Genomic DNA, 16,830 nt, shown 5'->3' on the forward strand with positions numbered 1-16,830 from the left:
CTGAATCTCCCTGGAATGTTGTCTCGCTCCACATGGGCCTTTTCCTACGTGGGCAGCTGTAGTGAAGGGTTGATTTACATCACCAAGAGGAACACTGTAAATGTAACACTGAATGTATCAGCAAAAGCGGAGTTAATGTGATGTTGTAAAAGCAAGGTTCATTGTTATTTAATATATGGAAGAAATGTACAAAGGAAAACTGAGTTGAAATCAAACTAAAAGGATTTACAGAGATATGTGAGACACAAAAAGGTGAAGGCGACCCTCCCATTGTGTCACAAATTTCAGAGTGGCCCCTCTTGCTGTCTAAACTCCTGATAGAGCTGAGGTGCATTTAGGTCCAATCTTGGTCTTAGATTTGGGCACTGGTTTATTTCTAATGGAATTATCCACACAAAGTTTATAATAATTAATACCAAGTACATAGTTTGGCAATATTACATTATTATTAATTCAGCTTGATATCAGCAACTCACTGAGGATCTGCCACGAGTAAAGATCTCTCCGCCTTGGCCAAGGAAGGTTCTCTCAACTAAGGAATCTCAAATGCTGAGGGGTGTCCCTGCTCCAAGGGTGACTCTCGGGGCACACAGTCCAGTTGGAATTCAAGGACAACTCAAATGGGGCTCATCCAGAATTCCAATACTGGGAAAAGGCTTCTCTGCCTTGAGAGGTGTCCCAGCTCCAGGGGAGGAGATCACTTCCATGGCAGTTCATAGAAGGCTGACTTAGGCTGTCCTATTTATGGACCAAAGTGGTTGGCTCAGAGTCAAATTGCATCAAATGGAAATGTATGAATGAAACTCCTTGTACCCACAAGTTTCTCTGTTCCCTGATAAATGAGCCTTGGAAAAGCCTCCTGTTTACTGCTGCTTTGATCAGTGTTCCAAGCTCATGTGCATCGATGCTCACCGTGTTGCTCCGCTCCTCTGTGGTTTTCCTGGAGGAGTTCTTGGCCCAGATACAGCTCAGGCTTTGCCTCCTCTGGGTTTTGGACCAAACTACTGCTGGTTTGGTTAAGGGGTTGAGTGAATACATCAGAGCGGCCCAGGCAACGGACTTAGCATTTTCTTCCATTTTCAGATTCTTCACAATATTCCAGCACAGCTATGTTTTCCCAGTTAAGCAACCAAGACATACAAATTCTTGCATGTGCAGTGCAGGAATTATTTATCATTTATCCACCTCCACAGCATTTCTCTGCTTCATCCATGCGTGATGATGGTGAATTTAGAGTTAATAGAATGTGTTGGGTTGGAAGGGACCTTAAGGATCACCTCATTCCACCCTCCTGCTATGGGGCACTCTCTACTATCCCAGATTGCTCCAAGCCCCATCCAGCCTTTGAACACTTCCAGGGATGGGGCAGCCACAGCTTCTCTGGGTGTGCCAGGGCCTCATCTCCCTCACAGGAAAGAATTTCTTCCTAATATCTCATCTCAATCTCACCTCTTTTAGTTACAAACCATTCCCTTTGCCCTTTCACCGTCTACCCACATAAAATGCCCCTCTCCCTCACTTTTATGAGCATCCCTTAAGTACTGGAAGGCTGCAGTGAGGTGTCCCCAGGCGTTCTCTCTTTGCCTCAGGACTAGAGCCTGGGATGGCTGCAAGGCAGGATCACAGGGACACAGGACTCAGGAGTCCCTTTCCAAGCTAAACTATCCAGACACCTTCCCTTGCAGCCCCACCACGCAATAGCCACAGTGCAGACCCAAACCACGCTGACCTCCTGCACCCACCACCTCTGGCAGTGCGTTCATTTACAGTCCCAGGAGCACAGTGAGGAGAGGTGCTCCCTCCTTCTGGCCTCCTTTTTTGGAAAGCAGTAGGACCTCCTGAGCCAGCTCTAGGCCAGTGATCCAAGGTTTGGGTTCTGTTCTCCTTGCCCATCACCTCATGATGTGCCATGTGGGATTTCCCTTCCCTAATGCTACACAATCATTGAATTCCTTGGGTTGGAAGAGATATTTAAACTCACTAAGTCCAACCCAGCAATGCCAAGTCCACGAATGATCATGGAATGGCAGATATCAGGTGAGAAACACCTCCATGGGAAGGATGAAGGCCTGGGACTTAGCACTGAATGTTGCTGGTTGAAGAAAGGTTGGATCATGGCTCAGGGGAAGGGGAACTGGGCTAAAAGCCTCCAGGCAGCCCCACAGGTCTGCAGTCATTCCAGAATTCTCAGGACATCTCTAACAGTGTGTCTTTTAGGAGAGAAGCCTCTGCCCAGACCCCAGTCAGCCTCTCCAGTGGAAAAGCGGCTTAGAACAACTCGGGCAAGCAGTCGGGCTCTCACATCCACACACGCCACGAGGCTGGCTCAGCAAAAGAGAGGCAAGAAGGCCCTTTGCACAAGATTGAGTTCCAGCAAGGTTTATTCCAGGTGCCGAAGGGAATCCAGTGCAGAGAAGGGGCGATCATGTGCCTTGCTCAGGCTTAAGTCAGACTTAGAGCATTCCTTGTGGCACAGGGGCGGGACTGAGGGCAGGTAAGGTCAGTGTCCTGTAGGGAAGACAGATCTGGTCACCAGGGTCCCACAGCCAATGGATTAACAAGGAAAGAAGAAACCAGGAGAATTTGGGTGTCAGGGAGAAGAGGCAGGGGTAAAATTGCAGCGTGTAATCCTTCCAAGGCCAAAACCTGGGGGTTATTTCAATCAGCTCTGGGGACTCCACAGACATCTACATTATTTCAGCCAGGTCAAGATAAATCATTACACCTGAGGGCCAGCTGGGCTGCGATGGCTTTGGATGAAGGCTCTGGAGAGCAGCAGTCCTGGAGCCCATTTTCCCAAGATTTGGACTTCCTGCAGTCCTGCCTGTAATCCTAAAATCTAACAGGTCATGGAGCAGAGTCAGGGAGATAAAGACACAATTTTTTTTTTTTTTTTTTTTTTTGAGATTTCAACCATTTGAGGATAAGCACCAAGGAAGTGAGTAATTTGTTGCTCAGTTAAGTTTTTGTCACATTTTATGAGTTTTATCCTCAAACCCTTGTGCACTGAGCCAGGCTCCTGCTCAGAGTCTGCCTGGTCATGCAGGAGGTGCCAGGGTGATCCAGGTGAGGTTGAGTTTTTCAGTACCTGATGGGGGACAATAAGAAAAAATGGAGAGGTACTTCTTACAAGGGCACTGAGGGATTGGACAAGGGGAGTGAAGCTGAAGCAGAGTAGATTTAGATTTAGATTTAGATGAAATATTCAGAAGAAATTCTTCCCTGTGAAGGTGGTGAGGCTCTGGCACTGGTTGCTGCTCCATGCCTGGAAGTGTCCAAGGCCAAGTTGGATGGGTCTTGGAACAACCTGGGACAGTGGAAGATGTCCTTGCCCATGGCAGGGGCTTGGTAAGAGATGATCTTTAAGGTCCCTTCCTACCCAAAGCATTCCTGGAATTCTATGATTGGCTTTGCAGAGATGTGGGCAGGGTGGCATCAGAGTTACCCTGGCCATGCTGGAAACTTTAACCCCACACCCCTGTCCTGTACCAGAAATGCTGCCAGGTCTGTGTTAAATCTCAGCCCTTCACATCCTACAATATTGGGAAGGAGGCATCAAGCTGTGGGTTTGAGAAACTTGAATAAAAACAGGCTGCACTGCACAGGAAAGTGGATTCCTCATGTCCTGTAAATGTACTTTATAAGGACATGTGTTTTCAGAGGTGTGGAGAGGACACAAAGCTGAAATTTGGGTAAATTCATGTCATGACTTCCAGAGTAGAGAGCCCAGGTGGCAGCTGTGGGGCCAGGAGAGGTTTCCCAGCCCCCAGGAGCGATGCAAAGCACACATGGGGTGCAGGCAGGAGCGCTTTTAAAAAGCAGACAGGGCTGGAGTTTCCACCTCTTTTATTAGAAATAAGACACATTCATTTTGTGCTCTGAAAACTGTACAGAAAAATAAAAAAAAAAAAAGTGCTGACAAACATGGAGAGGAAGGAGGGGGAGGCCTGGAAGGAGGGCAGGACATGGGAAATCAGGATTAACCGGAGGAGCTGAGCAGAGAAAGTCGAATATCAACAGTTCTTAAACAAACATTTATCTCTGTAATTACATAACATCGTTAATGTCCTGCAAAGGCGGCTGAAGTGAATGGGTGAGCGGGGAAGGCTGGAGTGAAGAGGGCAGGCTTGGGTGGGCAGGGGAAGGCAAGGGGTTAAAAAAAAAAAAAAAAAAAAGGAGAAAATAATTAAAACACAGTAGAAAGATACCTGTATGCTAAAATTCATAATGTGTAATTATAATAATTACAATATCATACAACCCAGCATCTGAGGGAGGCCTTTGTGCTTTCCTGTTTCACGAATAAGCTAAAATTGAACAATAATTATCACAGTTCTATGAGTAACCACATTCCCTATTTTTTAACTACTTGGATTTATTTAAGTTTTCCTTTCCATCCATCATTTCCTATGGTCAATGGCAAGGTTAGTTCCACTGCCCTTGGAGATCACCCAGGTAGCCCAAAGGGAAGTCAAAGCAGAGATTTGTCACATCTAGCAACATCTCCCCATGGGGGAAGCACAGCTGGGGGCAGTGATTGCTTTGCATCTTGTACCCATTGGTCATTTTTCCCTAAAAATGTGAGGTTTGGTTAATTAAAAGGAGACCCAAACATGGTAATAATTCAGACCCTGTTCAAACGTTGCTGCTGTCTGGCACAATCTGGCCACTTACAACCAGAAGTTTGTCTCCATCCACCTCCAAAACTGGGAGGATTGGTCCAAACATCAGACAGACAGTGCTGGGAATGACAAAAATAATAATACCAAAAAATAAAGTCTGTGTGTAATGCCACTGGCATTTTTTTTTTAACAATAAAAATATTGCACAACGCTTTTTGGGGTGAAACGTAGACACCTCATTTTTTTGGTAAATAACCTTGAGAAATGTTTAATGAAAAAGTTACTTTTCTTTCATAGTGGAATGAAAAGACTGCATTTTACAAGGAGGAATGTCCTGGTGTCCTGATCACAGCTTCACCTCATCCTTCCTGTAGGACCACGAACCTGCTGCTGGCTCTGGGCAGCGGGGAGGGCAGAGAAGAGCCAGCCAGGGGAAAATAACCAAAACCCAAACTGAATAAAACAAATCAAAACACTGCGAGCCAGCGGTGAAGGGGCTGTGAGTTCCCACCATCCCAAACTTTCCATGGAGCAACTTGCCTTCCACCTTCAGCAGGTGGCATCCTCACCCCATGCCTGCGCAGTCCTATGGCACAGAAAGGCATTCGAAATGACAAGAGCCAAAGAAAAGAAAGGTCTCGGGTTTCAAGTTCTCTTTTTATTGAAGAAAAGAAAAGAAGAAGGAAAAAAATAGATTATTTTGTTTGTGTGGTTTTTTTTTTTTTTTTTTTTTTGTCTGTTTGTTTCCAAGTGGACGTTATTCATGTTGTCAGTTTGTCTCAATGTCCTAAGGCAGCGTCTCTGTTTACCAATATCTCCAGGTACAGTGGCAGATCTGTCTTTCCCTTTTTCTCTCTCTGCCTTCCAGGGAGGGGCAGCTTGGAATAAATCTGAGTCCGAAAGCAAGGACAAATAACAGAACCAAAAAATAAAAAATTAAAAAAAAAAAAAAAAAAAAAAAAAAAAAAAAGGATGAGGCCAAGAGGACCTTTGCAAGGCCCGTGCTGAGTTTATCTATTTAACAGTCAATGACATGACCTACATTCTTCGTGTTGGTCTTGTTGTCTACCACCTTCCAGCCTCGCCCTGGAGATGGGGTGAGCAGGATTTGGAGATCTGGAGCTGGTCCTTTCCTCCGCCAGGGAGGGATGAGAGGAGGGAGCCCCACCCGCTGCGACCATGAGCCAATGCCAGGTCGTGGCGCGGTGCCCAGGAGTGGCAATGTCCTTGTGGCCACCTCTTGGCACATCCCATCTCCTTCCTTCTTGGACGAGCGGGCGAGGGAGAGGCGGGGGAGCCAGGGATGCCCCTCGAGGCTGGGTCTGCCCCAGCCAGGCCACATCCCAGCCAGGTTCCCGCAGGCGTCCCCTCTCGGCGTCCCCAAACACTGAGATCTTCTGGGCCCTCTGTGGTGGCTGCTACTGGGCATCCTTCCACAGAAGATGGAGGGCTCCCGGTGCGCGGCAGAGACCCGAGAGCATCTTGGCAGGGCTTGTCCCCCGCAGCCCCTCCCCACCCTCCTCCTCCTCTTCCTCGCTCTCTCCAGGCTCACTCCTCCAGTCCTGCCTGGGAAAGCTCGTGTTGTCCTGAACCTACAGCTACTATACTCTATAAAGTAATATTCCCCCTCTCTGCTGAGAACGATACAAAAGTTACTCCATCTTACCAAAGGTTTCAAAAGAAACCAAACACTTCTCTTGCTCGGTTCCGATTTAATTTAATCATTTCCTTAAAACGTGGTTTTGTTTTGTTTGTTTCGCTTGTTTTCCAGAAAAAAAAAAGAGTCTTTTTTCTTCCCTTTCTGCTCAGACCTCTGTCTGAAGGTCAATAATGTCTTGTCCCACCAAGGGGATGGTGGCCCCTGTTTTCTCCCACTCTACAGTTTTTAGTTCTAGGGGAGACTGTGCCACAGGTTCGATGTCCTTTTTAACCCATGATGGCGGAGACTGGACTTTCCTGATGCCTTCCCAGGGTCTCTTGTTTGGTGTCTGCTGTTTTTCTTGCTGCAGGAGGAGGAAAGTGTAAGAAAGAAGAGAGAGACAGAAAGAAAAGTTAGTGCAAAATGCAAGAAAAACTGTGATTTTACCTCCACTTGTATCAACAAATCGTTTTTTCCGTGCAGCTTCTCATCCAAAATAAAGTGGGGCATCAATGGAAATTACACTTGGTGTACAAACTGTCTATTTTCAAGAAGAAAATATAATTTTTCTTTCCACTGCCACCTCCATCACTTAATGACTGGATATTTCAGTTTTCAGCTGAGGTTTTTGCTACTGAAAAACTGAATGTGGTTTTGAGAGTATCAGATCTTTTCCTACTTCCACAGATGTAGTGACAGGACAAGGGTGTGATGGCTTTGAGATGAAGGGGGGTAGATATAGATGGGATATTGGGAAGAAATTCTTCCCTGTGAGGGTGGTGAGGCCCTGGAATGGAATTCCCAGAGAAGCTGTGGCTGTCCCATCCTTGGAAGTGTCCAAGGTCATGTTGGATGGGGTGGGACCCTGGGATAGTGGAAGATGTCCCTGCTCATGACATGGGGTGGAACTATAGGATCTTTAAGGTCCCTTCCAACCCAACCCACGTATGAAATCCAGGTTACAATGAGGTCTTTCTGAACACCCATTCCATTTGATGCACATTCCTTACGCAGCACAGCTATTTGTAGACTCTTTAATTGCAGTAAAACCTGCGCCCTGTACCAGCAGGGAACCAAATCCGTGCTGCTTGAGGAGCTGCAGCTCCGCTCAGAGGCTGAAAACATCTCCACCACCTCTACACCAAGCCCTGGAGGCTTTATTGACTCAGTCTCCCACCAGCAGCCCACCATGGATGTGGATCCAGAAAAATCCCTTTCCATGTTTTTGCTGACATGCACCAACACAAGGCTCAGGGGAGGGATGAGGGGCAGGGAAATGGGTGCGTTCCTCAGCAGGGAGAGAAAGGGAGGGTTTTAAATGAGTTGTTCCACTCAACTTCTCCCCTCCAAACACCAGTGGTGCTTTTCACAGTTAATTATCTCCACAAAAACACTCCAGCACCGGGCAAGAAAAGGCTTCCCTGGACGTGACAGAGCCCTTTTGAGCCACCTGCCAAAGGAGAAGAGGGAAGGGCGGGAGGAAAATGGCTTGTGGAGGACGGGAAAAAGGGAAAATCCTGGAGAGAAGGTGAGGAGCCAGATGTGCAGGGGACACGCTGCCTGGGACGTGTCACGGCTTGATGCTGTCACCAAAATCTAGAGACTGAGGGGACATGAAGCCTCACGGAGGCTGTGGGGTCACTCCAGGATGCTGCTGAGATCACTGTAGCTCCATAGGAAACCTCAATCCCCATCTGCTGCAGGCTCATCCAGCAGCCTCAGCTTCTCAGTTCGTCCTTCCCTAAGACGTTTTTGTCAGGCTGTTTGTTGTTTGTCCCAGCTCCACGCTGCGGGGCCGACAGGAAAGCTGCTGTGGAATTATCCCTGCAGGGGCAGCTTTCATCGGATCACCCAAGCCAGGAATTCTGATTGTCCAGATCTTAATATAAAAATAAGATGTGCTTGAAGTTGGTCCTGCACCTCACAACTCCCAGGAGGATGGCAGCATGAAAAATATGTTTTTAAGTCCTTTTAAAGAGAATTGTTATTGCTGTTGTGGTGCAGGGTTTTTTTTGTTTGTTTTGTTTTGTTTTTTTTTGTTTTTTTTTTTGTAATCAGGTTGTGTAAAAGTATTGCTCAAAAGAATGTAAAATGCTCAATTCTCCATTTCTTGAAACCTGAAGCTGAGGTTTTCATTAAACTCTACAATACAGAGCTTTCCTTATACTGCTGGTGTTATTCTTACTTTATTCCATGATATAACACGACAGTGATTAATACCAATACAACAGAAAAAGTGATAAAATTTGTGATTTATTCCATTATCTTTTTCAGAACTTAGCTTAGAACGACTGCAACTAAAAAGTGGAACCTATTTAACTCCTGTGTGTGTCTTAACGAGACAAGCTGGAAGCTTCCCCAAGGGAAATTTCCATCTACAGAGCTTTTTTGAGACCATCAGTCTGCCTGAAAAGATACAGCAGGAAGGAACTCAGAGGGAAAAAAAAAAAAAAAAAAAAAAAAAAGCAAAAATAGAGCAAAAACTGGAATGAAATTAGGCTTCCCAAAAGGTGAAGAAAAACAACCTTGGTCAAGATATATATATTTTTTTCAATGAAAAACATTTTGTTTTCTCCCCCCACTGCTGTAATCCACAAGTTTTCAAAGCTGCTGATGCCCACAGCTGTGTTAGAGGGCAGCACAAGGGATCCTATGCATGAATTTAATAAATAATGCATTTTTTCCCCTCAAACAAGAGGCCTTTTTTGATGGCATTATTTATGGCCACCTTCAGCATCAGGTTCTGCTTGCAGCCAATCCTTGTTTTAAGTCTCTCTCCAGCTGCCACACTCCCGACCTTCAGCCTCTCCTTCATGCTGGGAGGATGTTCCCAGATCTGATCATGCACTCTGAACGTGATCAGCAAACCTCAGAGCCCTCCCTGTCATGGGCTAGTGAGCAAGAGGAGCTGCAAATCCAGGGAAGGAATGGAAATTGAGGAAAAAAAATTGAAACACCCAAAATAAATAAAAAATAAAAAAGCTCACATCTACAGCAGCGGCCTCTGATCTGCCCTGTCGTTGGGGAACACCACCTAAGAGTGACAATAATTATTCAAACCCCAGACATTAAATGCTGTGAGTTGTTGAGAAAAGAAGAAAGGAAGAGAGAATGAAAGAGGAAATATTGTTATGGCAGTGCACAGCTCCATTCTGCACCTGCATCTTGAATATTCTGGGCACTCTGCGGGCTTCCTGAGAGAAGGATAAAGGGAAAATGATAAATGTGGCCCGTTTCCAGCCATGGATAAAGTTATAGAGAATGTCCTGTGGGAGGAAAGATTACAAACTCCCACCTTCAGGCCTTCAAGGAGATTACGGTTGGATGTAAAAGAGGTGTGTGAAGCTCTGAGAGGCTTGTGGGTGATAGGAATGGACCACTGACAGTGGGGATTGGGATAATACCTTCCAACAAAGGAACTCCAGAGCACCACGGAGTGAAACCAGGGAGCTGGGCCCACCCACAGTGCCCAGCCAGCCTCCAGGGCACCTTTCCACAGCTCTCTGTCCATCCTGAAAACTTCCAAACTCATGAAAAGCACGTGGAAACACTCACAAAAGCAGCATCCACTCAGTGCCATCCAGTGAAGCGACACCACTCTGCATCAAGGGGTCTCTGAGCACAAATTCCTGGAGTTTTGGGGGTCTTTTTGAAGATGCACCACCACAGACTGGCCCTTTTTATTTTCCCAAGCTCCTTTTTCCTCTGCAATGGAGAGGAGGCAGAAACTGCCCTTGGGTCTGACCCCACAGGGTGATCTCCATCCTCCTCATCAGTGTGATATCTACCTGCAACTATGGTGGGCTTAGAGACTCCGAACATGTTTACACAGCCAGAAGATGAAAAAAGAGCTCTGGAAAATTAAGAAATGAAGAAGGGAGACTTGATTTTAGTTCTCCATTTCCCAGGAAAGGATCAGACTTCTCTGGCGCCGCTGTGAAGGAAGTGTTGGCTCAGGGGGGCTGCAGGAGGACTCGGCGCCCGCGGGGAACTCTGAGCAGGTTAATCAGCCTGGCAGAGCCCTGGGAAGGAGGCTGGGAGACAAAAGAAAATCTCCTCTTGGCACGGGACACCCTGGGAATTGGTAGCAGGCCCCTGGGAACAGCTCCTCTTTTCTTTCCCTCCATATGGAAAAGGAGTTTTTATGGGGTCTTGGCCGCTTGAGCAGCACAGAGAAACAGGCCCAGGGCTCATGCTCCAACCCCGGCATTTCCCTCCAGCTCCACGGTGGGGTCCTAGCAATCCTTGTGGACAGGAGGGAAAACTGAGCCATGCATGGAAAAGAAAGGGAAAAAAACCCCAAAACCTGGGGAGAGGGATGTGTAATCTGGCTGGAAAAGGCCGTGGGGCTGGCACGGGGCCTGGTGCCTCCGAGACAGCCAGGACTGGCCCCAGACAGGCGCTGCAAGCACCAGGAGCTGCTCTGCCAGGGACAGAGCCATCACTCTGGCCTGACACAGCCCAGGAGCTTCTGGGAAGGAGGGAAATGTTAATCAGTCCCTGCCTGGTGCCAGGATTGTGGAGGAAAAACAACACGAAACAAAACAAAAAAGATGGGAAAGGAGGGAGCACCCACACTCAGAGCTGGGGTAAAACCAGCTCCAGCCTGGAGGTGTTCATCATCCTGGTAGCATTGGGAGTCTCCTTCATTCAGCCCTGTGTTTCATTTTAGCTGGGAATTTTTAAGTTGGAGGGAGAGGATTTGGGATAAAAGGGTTTCAGGATGCAGTGCCACCAACCCCCCCAAATCTCTGACAAAGACAGAGGCAAAATGCATTGAGATAATCCCCACATCCTTCTGTTAAAGCTGGTCCTGGCAGAGTGCAGAGTCACCCGTGCTGGGCTGGTGGTGGGTACAGAAAGGGGATGGTGGTGGGACCTTACCCTGGGTCTTCAGAGAACCATCCTAAAATCACAGAATGGTTTGGGGGAGAAGGGACCTTAAAAATGATCTCATTCCAGCCCCTTGCCATGGGCAAGGTCACCTTCCACAGTCCCAGGGTGCTCCAAGCTCTGTCCAGCCTGGCCTTGGACACTTCCAGGGGTGGGGCAGCCACAGCTTCTCTGTGCCAGGCCTCACCATCCTCACAGGGAAGAATTTCTTCCCGATATCCCATCCATCCCTGCCCTCTGGCAGTTTGAAGCTGTGTTCTTTCCCTCCATCCCGTGTCCAAAATCCCTCTCCAGCTCTCCTGAAGCCCCTTCAGGGCACTGGGAAGGAGTCTAAGGTGTCCCTGGAGCCTTCTCTTCCCCAGGCTGAACAATCCTGATTTTCTCAGCCTTTCCTCACAGCAGAGCTGCTCCATCCCTCTGATCATCCTGTTGCTCCACGTCTTTCCTGTGCTGGGACCCCAGAACTGGACAAGAGTTTCCCGGTGGGGTCTGACCAGAGCAGATTTGAGGGGCAGAATCCCCTCCCTCATGCTCCACACTTTCCTGGGCTGCCTCCAGAGGTCCAGGCTGGCTTCACCCCGAGCTCCTGTATCCCAGTGCAAATCTTTTCCTTAGGAGCAGCATCCCTGCAGTACATAAAAACAGCCCAAGAGTCTGCCCTGAGGCACGGCTTTGATTTCCCACTTCAGCCAAAGCCCCCAAACAGGTCATGCTGCTCAAGCTGCACCTCCCCGTGTTTGTTTTGTGTGGTTCTTGGTTTTTTGGTTTTTTTTTTGGATAGTTTTCATTTTTTTACCACCCACTTTTTACGGTTACCCCGAATAACCCCAGGAGCAATTCAGGGCTTCTGCTGAGCACTCGGTGATAACTCCCCTGGAACCAGCTACTCCCATGCTGTTTTCCTTGCCTCTGGTGTCAAATAAGGGATATTTCATGACCCACATGTTCTCCCCCCACGACATTGATGACTGTAGGGCTAGGATGAAGTTATTCAGAGCGTAGAGCAGGGAATTTGAAAGATAAATGCAGCTCACGCTCATCTAATCCATCTTCAGATCAATGTCGATGAAAAGTGATTAGAAAATGGGAAAGCTGTCTTGTTTCCTTAGAGAATGATAAATTTTCCTTTCCTTCTCAGAAACAAGTAGCTGCAGTTATTTCATTTTTTGCTACTGAACTACAAAGGTTATGCTTTTTTTTTTTTTTTTTTTTTTTTTCTTCCCCCCCATTTAGGAGAAAAGCAAAATAAAAGGCTCTGTCCAGGATTTCATTAAATTAAATTGGGGAAAAAAAAAAAAAAAAAAAAGCAGAAATAATTTGTAGTTTGAACTTCGAGACCAGTTCTGAGACTTGAAATACCCAACATTTTCTGGGCTATAAGAATTTGTCTTCTGCTTCTGTATTCCCTGAAGTTCATCCATCCTGAAGGGGTGGCTGTGAGACAAATTCTAGTGAGGCCACACAGCTGAAGGCGAACGGGCTCTGGATCAGGGAAGTCTTTTATTGACTCCAGAAAAGCCTGGAGGCTGCACAGACCACCTGTGGTCCCACCACCATGAGGAGCAGCCTGTTTTCCAGGGCATCCTGGCTGTTAATCCAGCTGGTCTAATCCCAACCTTTTTTGGGACAATGCTTATGGTCTGTGAAGAGCACACCTGGAGGACTAAATTCCCTAAAATGCTGAAAACTCTCAAAGCTGCCTCACAGGAGAAACTGGAGATCCAGGAGGGGACCAAGAGCACCCAAAGCATGATTTTTTCATAGAGTCTTTTATTTAGACTCTATTAAGAACTATTCAGACTTCAGTGTATAAAAAAATAGGAGTTTCAGTGTGCTGGTGTTGGAGCAGAGGACACAGGGAACAGCATTCTCTGGGACAAATTTTGTCCCCTAATTCTTCAGACAAAAGGTGCTGGATGATCTGCAGGAGGAGATGAACTTCTGATTGATGGTCTATTTTGATACCTGGGAGCTGGCAGATGGTTTTACAGCTGACTGAATTAAGATTTGACGTCATTTTCATAACAGAATTTATTGCGGTAATTATCAGACTTTATGCACAGCTCCTCCCTATAAAAGCTGCACTAATTGGTCCGTTAAAATTTGCCTTTAAGCAGTGCAGAGAGGATTAAAGATGAGACACAGAGACACCCTTCCCAAAAGTGGAGCTTCCCTTGCAGAGGGACACCCTGACAGCAGATTCCCAATTTTCCAATTCCTGCAGCAGAGCACACCAGGGAGACACAGCCCCGCCTGGGGATGAGCTGCAATATCGATCAGTATTCATAAAATCACAGAATTATGAATCAGGGAATGGATTGGGTTGGAAGGGATGTTAAAATCATCTCATCCCAACCCCCTGCCATGGGCAGGGACACCTTTCGCTATCCCTGGTGACTCCAAGCTCCGTCCAGCCTGGACACCTCCAGGGATGGGACAGCCACAGCTGCTCTGGGCAACCTGTGCCAGGGATTCACCACCCTCACAGGGAAGGATTTCTTTCTAGTATCCAATTTAAACTTGCCCTCTGTCATCTTGAGACCCTTTGCCCTTGTGCTGTGGCTCCAGGCCCACTTCCATGGTCCTTTTTTCCCAATGTTCCATCAGATTTGCCAAAGCCACTGCTGGTGGAATGGGCAAATCTCCCGATGCCCGAAGAGGAAAGCTAAGAAAAATCTCATTGTGAGAAAAGAAAGTGAGGAATCAAGACAGAAACACTGTCCAGAAGGAAGTAAGTAAGGAAAAGATAAGCAGAAAAAAACTTTATACCTTTTTAAAACGGGATTGGAGCGGGCACTTTTCAGGATCAACAGGGATTTGGGATGGGATTTGAGAGTTCTGTTTTTTTCCCAGAGAAGCTGAGGCTGCCCCATCCTTCGAAGTGTCCAAGGCCAGATTGGATGGGGCTTGGAACAACCTGGGATAGCGCAAGGTGTCCCTGCCCATGGCAGGGGGTGGGATGAGACGATCTTTAACGTTCCTTCCAATCCAAACCATTCCGTGATTCTATGAATTATAAACAGAGTCCAGATCCTGCACGTGAGCTGCAGGACACGAGCCAAAGCAAAAGCCACTCCAGCTGCAGGGAGCTGAATGTGGCAGGGAGCTCATCAGCAAGAAGGAGAAAATCCAAGGAATTTGCAGAGCTCTGTCCAGCGCTGACCTCGGCACAAATGAAGAGCTGCTGTCTAAAATGAATGCCAAGCCAGATGCTGGCAGGAAAAGAGGGATATGGATGTGATTCCAGCTTCTCTAACAGAGCTGGATCAAAGGATTCCTGCTGAGGGGGAAAGCAGGAGAATCACTTCCCGTGCTATCAAAGCATAGGAGAAGCAAAAACCTTGGCTTTTTAAAAAGCCTACAAAACCACAGGCCCCTCTCAATACCCAGCCCAAACCCTGGAATTTCTTTAGCAATTAACTCCCAGGGAGCAGCAGCATTGGAGATGTTAAACCCTGAGAACTCAGATCTGCACAAGAAAAAACCTTTCCTGTGTAGTACAAAGCATCTTGAAAATAACCACTACCCTGCTTTAATGTGAAGAACTCCCAGCTACAAGAATTCCAACCCGGGTAACTGTGTATTTAGGAGGAAAAATGGGAAGAAATTGCGTGGTGGAGCCTGCAGTCTGCCAGGCAAAGGTCAGGCTTTGAAAGGGAGAAACAAACTTGCAGCACGGTTTTCCAACAATGGGATTTTCTCTTTTTTCTTTTTTTTTGGTAGCAATTGGGGAGGTAAAGGAATCGAAGTGATGGGAGTGATTAGGAAGGAAGAACTCTGAGTCAGTCCCAAGCTAACATTCCAATATACGTCCAAAATCTCCCTTATATAAAGAGAGATTTATAATCCACGTGGAAGCCACTCACTGCTTATTGCAGCCTTAAAAATGAGGGTTTGGTGCGTCCCAGACACTGAGAGAGCTTTAAATTTTCATCAGGACGCCTGGGTGGGGGTGGCTGGGTATTTTGATGCAAATTCTGCTGTGGCTGTCTCCAAGTCTTTGGTTCCTTTGATGCTTCCTGGTTGCAAATAAGCTGTCAGGGGGATAAATATTCCACACACACAGAGCTCATTCAGTTTCCTGCTCAGGGGTTACACCAGCTTCCAGTTTGGTCAGGGATTAAATGGAAGGGCAACAGCGTGAAACCACCACAGGTTTGGGAGGAGGGTGAGCACAGCAAACCAGCTGCTCCTGAGGTGCTGTTTTTAGATTCTTCCGTCTCTTCAGTCCCAAATTCCAGCAGAAAATTCCTGCCTACAACACCAAAACTTCCTTCTGAGTTAGGAAAAAAATCACCTCCACCTTCCTTGCCTCACCTGAAGCTGAAGACTGCAAGGGAGAAAAAATTTACCAGAGAATATCCAGAGTGGGAAGGGACCTGCCAGGATCCTGATAAGGTCATACAGAGATCCATCAGTGCACTAAAATCCTGTTAAAATCCTGACTTTCCAACTTGTTAGTCATCAGATCTTGCCAGATATCATCCTGCTCCTATCTTTATTCCCTAGTATGGAAAAATTTACTTTGGGAAAGAGTGTCTACTTCCCTGATCAGCCCATACAGCAACAAATCCCAGAATTCCAGAATGGTTTGGGTTGGAAGGGATCCTAAAGATTGTCTCATTCCACCCCCTGCCATGGGCAGGGACACCTCCCACTGTCCCAGGTTGCTCCAAACCCTATCCAACCTGGCCTTGGACACTTCCAGGGATGAGACATCCAAAGCTCCTCTGGGCAACCTATGCCAGGGGTGAACTTTTCCCCAATATCTCATTTAAAGGTCCCTTCTTCAGCTTAAAGCCATTTTGAGTGTGACCTCGTTTTCCTGCCGCAGGGATGAGGTGGCCAAGGCTTAACAACACCTGGATGTGTGGTCCTGTGTGCTCTGAACATGGACCCTGCTGGAAAACATGATTTTAATCAGGAATAGTTGAGGGTGCTTCCAGTGGGAGCACTTTAGAGTTGAGGTACGGGCAAAAGAAACTACGTGTCACATGGAATAAATTTTATGTAATAAACTGGAAAAGAAAAATATGGGAAAATCCATGTTTATTCCCAATGGAAGGGCAATTCCTTATTATTGTACTCTGAGGCTCAGCTTAGCTCACCATTAGGAATGTGCTTTGGTTTCCAGCAAAACAACTGCAGTGAAACGACAGCTGTGGCAGTGCCACATTCCTGAGAATGCCCGGAATACGAGCAAGATTCAGACCCGACTGGCATTCCAGGAATTACCCTGCTGCCTGGAATTCTCTGACATACCAGCCCCACTCCTTAGGAAGCTGATGTCAGTGGGGAAACCCCAATCCCAGTGGAATGTGGATTTGGACTCCTCACCCGCAGGTTGATGGAAAAGCAGAATTCATCCCCAAACCTCGCCTTCACTTAAAATTCCCTGCAACGCCCTGGAAGGAGGTTGTACCCGGGGTGGGGGGGGTGTGTCTCTCTTCCCCAGGGATTGGACAAGAGGAAATGTCCTCAAGTTGTGCCAGGGGAGGTTTAGTTTGGATGTTGGGAAAAATTTCTTCACTGAAAGGATTGCCAAGAGAGATGAGATTTTGAATGTTGGAACAGGTGCCCAGGGAAGTGGTGGAGTCACATCCTGGGAGGAATTTTTAGATGTGGCACTTTGGGATGCAGTTTAGTGGTTGGACTTGATGATTTTAGAGGTCTTTT

At 47.0% G+C, this 16,830-nt stretch overlaps 1 protein-coding gene across 4 annotated transcripts in view; it reads right to left on the reverse strand.

Annotated features, from left to right (window-relative positions):
• Positions 1 to 5,337: 5,337 nt before the first annotated feature.
• The window catches only part of LOC120759082 (adhesion G protein-coupled receptor B1-like), an 87,926-nt gene continuing 76,433 nt past the window's right edge, over positions 5,338 to 16,830 (reverse strand). For 3 of the 4 annotated variants that reach the window (XM_040078019.2, XM_040078008.2, XM_040077998.2), the window contains one exon: positions 5,339 to 6,625. In XM_040078019.2, the coding sequence (XP_039933953.1) occupies positions 6,428 to 6,625 (198 nt within the window). In that variant the 3' untranslated portion in view covers positions 5,339 to 6,427. Of the gene's footprint in view, positions 6,626 to 16,830 lie in introns of all 4 variants that reach the window. The other variant, XM_040077987.2, reaches the window with a different exon arrangement.

This window comes from Hirundo rustica, chromosome 1 (assembly GCF_015227805.2).
Source record: "Hirundo rustica isolate bHirRus1 chromosome 1, bHirRus1.pri.v3, whole genome shotgun sequence".
Lineage (NCBI taxonomy): Eukaryota > Metazoa > Chordata > Aves > Passeriformes > Hirundinidae > Hirundo > Hirundo rustica.